Raw genomic sequence first — 3,219 nt, forward strand, 5'->3', positions numbered from 1 at the left:
AGAATGTATGTGCCCGAAACAACACTTCATTGAGTCATTTCATCAAACACTCAGCGAGCAGCACAATATCAAAATAACCGAGTCACGGAGCTAAGTCGATCCGAGTCTATTCGAGTTGAGGTTTGATTCAAGTCAAGTTGAGCTTGGGCAAGCTTGAACTCGGCTCGAAATTTTTTCTAGCTCCAAAAACCAACTCGACTCGGTCCAAATCCAATTTTGAGCAAAGGCGAGTCGAGCTTATCCAAGTTGAGTGGAACAAGCTGACCAAGCCAACTCAACTCATGTACAGCTCTATTGGAGGATGCATGTAGCCTGATCTACTGACATGTTGGATGGTTGCTTTTGCTCCATGACTATAAATATGAGACAGTACATGGTTTGTAAGTACGCAAATACCAAATGTTAGATTGCGGACCCATTATTATGAAGCCTAGCCTAAAAATTAGCCAATCAAATGATTTCAACGTAACAGCTTTTAAATAGACAAGAAAAAATGGTTAAGATTTCTAACTAAAAGGGAAAGATCACATTGATAAGGTAATCTGATGAGTGTGATTTTCAGGCCCAATTCCATCCACACCACAGCCCACAGTATGGTTCGTCTGGAACCTCTCATCCATAGAATGGACCATAAGATCAACGGATTAAAACAATTCATAAGAAAGTGTCCATGTTACATGAGAAAAACAAGCACTCTCAATAGCACAGTTTATAGGATTACTGTAATGCTACTCTTTACAAATGATACATTCACCCTTCTAAAACTTCAAAAATATATGTATGATTTGTTTTTCTTTGTATTGTATCTATCTCTTTAACAATATATATTTATATATATAATTAAAAACCAGAATATATTTGCATTTGAGTCAAGATATGTTCGAAATTGTCAGTAGATTTTTGAATTGGATGTGAATGAATTCCTTCATAAGTAGTCACCACAATGCTTTCATCCTTCGATAGCCGTTGAATTTGCTTTTTGACACCACACCCTTGATGGGTGCATCTATAATAGCTCCTACAAAAAAAAAATAAAAAATAAAAATTAATCAAGAGATAATATATATTGTTATAGGATACTTACTATAAATAGTTTTTTAAATCAATTCATGTGTATCTCTAAAAACTGTAACCTATTTCCTTTAGAATAATAAAAATATATAGAAAAATTAATAGAGTTGCCAGAGAGATCTCTAAAATTCTTAACAAATACACATGAATCCATCTAGATAACTATCTATAATATCTTATACTCTCATTTACACATACATGCATACATATACAAGATGTGCTTTAGTGATATCAACTCCACCTCAAAAAATGGTACTTGTTAGACGTAGGGTCATATGATGTAAGTTTCATATTCAACTTGTCTATCAAAAGCGATCCTCAATCATACCAAGTACCACAATACAATGGTGTCTGGCAAATGTGGGGCCACCACGGTAATCTCTTAATCTAGAAATCAAGTCGATACAGAACTCAAGTAGGATATAACACAAGAAACAAGGTGAGAGAGGATCCTACCAGAAGTGCAAAACAACTTGATTTTTATCTGGCGCTTCATATAACTAGATGAAGGGTATGAACAGCCAGGATTAATCTATATACACAACATGATGGGCCCTCATGTTGATCAAGGGTTGGCATCTCTTCACAGCTTGTTCCCTATTTAAAATAGCAAAAATAATCCAAGGCAAAACACATGTGCTGATCATGGTCCAAAACCAGTATGTTGGTCGTACATGTCGGTTTTGTCTGTGAATGATATAATTGTATCAGTCCACATCGGCCGAAACGGCCTAATAAGATGTGCTGAAACCGATTTTAATTTTCAATTGATGAACAGAACTTACCTTGGATGTTGGTTGTTTTTGACAGCCTTTTGCCCATATTTCCTCCAGCGATAACCATCATCTAGTATATCTACATGGCTTCTTGTTTGGAAAGCATATCTTGGTTTTCTAATCTTCTTTTCACCTTTCTTAGTCGATTTTATCTCATTTTGTGACCCGCCAAACGTGCCATTCTGAGAGGTGCCATGAACATGTGGATTTGGAACGCCAACCTGTGTGTTCATCTCGAAAAACCCATTTGAATTCATGTCTAGATTGGTGAAGATGTTTGGGTTGGTCATGTTGGAAGAGAAAGGAAGGAGATGAGAAGAAGAGAGAGAAGATGATGTTGAAGAAGAGAGAAATGGGATTGGGTAATTTTCCATGACAGAGAAAGAGATATGGTTTAAGTAGTGGGGCTCCTCCATATGAAATGAGGAATGGTCAAATGAACCAAAATCGTCTATATTTAAATCCACTCCGTCCATTAGGTGAGAACCCTTTTTTGAACCGTAAAAAAATAAATAAATAAATAAAATAAAATAAAAACTCTAATGAGCCACACCGATTTACAATGTAAAATTGCTCCTAAGACCTTTGAATTCATACACCATCTGAGATTTGGATTAGGCTGATTTTTGTATCTTCAAATCATGCTAATGAGTTACACCTGATTAATGGGTTTGACGAGAGATACAATCCATGGTGGCCCCACACACAAACACAAACCTATGGTTGGTATTCATTCCCATTTCTCCCTGTGGTGTGGCCCACCTTAGTTGTTGATCCGGCTAATTTTCTACGGCAGGTTCTAGAATTGAGGATCGAGCCTGATGGACAGGTGAATTTTTCATATACGTCTGGTGGGCCTCACAGAGCTTGGTATGGTAACTACCATACGTTTGAGCTGTACAAAGCACCCTTGATGTGCAAGTGAAATCCAAACCGTGGATCTGAGGCCTTTCCTCATGTTTTCGGTAGATCCCAATAATCATCTTGGTCCAAAACTCAGGTGGTACACACCACGTGGAGCAATATACATCTAATGGACAGTGGATGGAACTGACGCATAATAGGGGGCCATACGGCTGGAATTAATTACAATGCGATTCAAATGCATCTAATCATTCTCATGGACAAAGGAGTCAGTGGCCATTGAACTCATCTGGACCGTGTATATTGCATCTGATTCATTGAAGAGGTGGGATCTACCTCTAGTATCCTGGCCATACTATGGTAGATTAGGTGGACCACATTGATGGGGCCCACCCGATGAATCGATTGGCCTGAATCCCAGTAAACTTCAATGCGGGTCTTACCATCTAGTAGCTCAATGTTGTCACCATGTGATAAATTGGGCATGTGTACCAGTGACCTTGTGGGT

The 3,219-nt window shown here is 38.0% G+C and overlaps 1 protein-coding gene across 2 annotated transcripts; it reads right to left on the minus strand.

The window, feature by feature from the left end:
- Positions 1 to 631: 631 nt before the first annotated feature.
- LOC131239481 (probable WRKY transcription factor 75) lies at positions 632 to 2,257 on the minus strand. 2 transcript variants are annotated; one of them, XM_058237201.1, is made up of 2 exons: positions 1,857 to 2,246; positions 632 to 1,018 (listed from the first exon to the last, which is right to left on the minus strand). In XM_058237201.1, the coding sequence occupies exons 1-2, from the start codon at positions 2,219 to 2,221 to the stop codon at positions 841 to 843; spliced, it is 543 nt and encodes a 180-aa protein (XP_058093184.1). In that variant the 5' UTR covers positions 2,222 to 2,246; the 3' UTR covers positions 632 to 840. The 2 variants fall into 2 exon arrangements, with proteins under 2 accessions (XP_058093184.1, XP_058093185.1); XM_058237202.1 differs by lacking the exon at positions 632 to 1,018 and adding an exon at positions 1,227 to 1,758 and having other exon boundaries at positions 1,857 to 2,257.
- Between the last annotated feature and the right edge of the window lie 962 nt (positions 2,258 to 3,219).

The sequence above is a fragment of the Magnolia sinica genome, chromosome 3, assembly GCF_029962835.1.
Source record: "Magnolia sinica isolate HGM2019 chromosome 3, MsV1, whole genome shotgun sequence".
Taxonomy (NCBI): domain Eukaryota; kingdom Viridiplantae; phylum Streptophyta; class Magnoliopsida; order Magnoliales; family Magnoliaceae; genus Magnolia; species Magnolia sinica.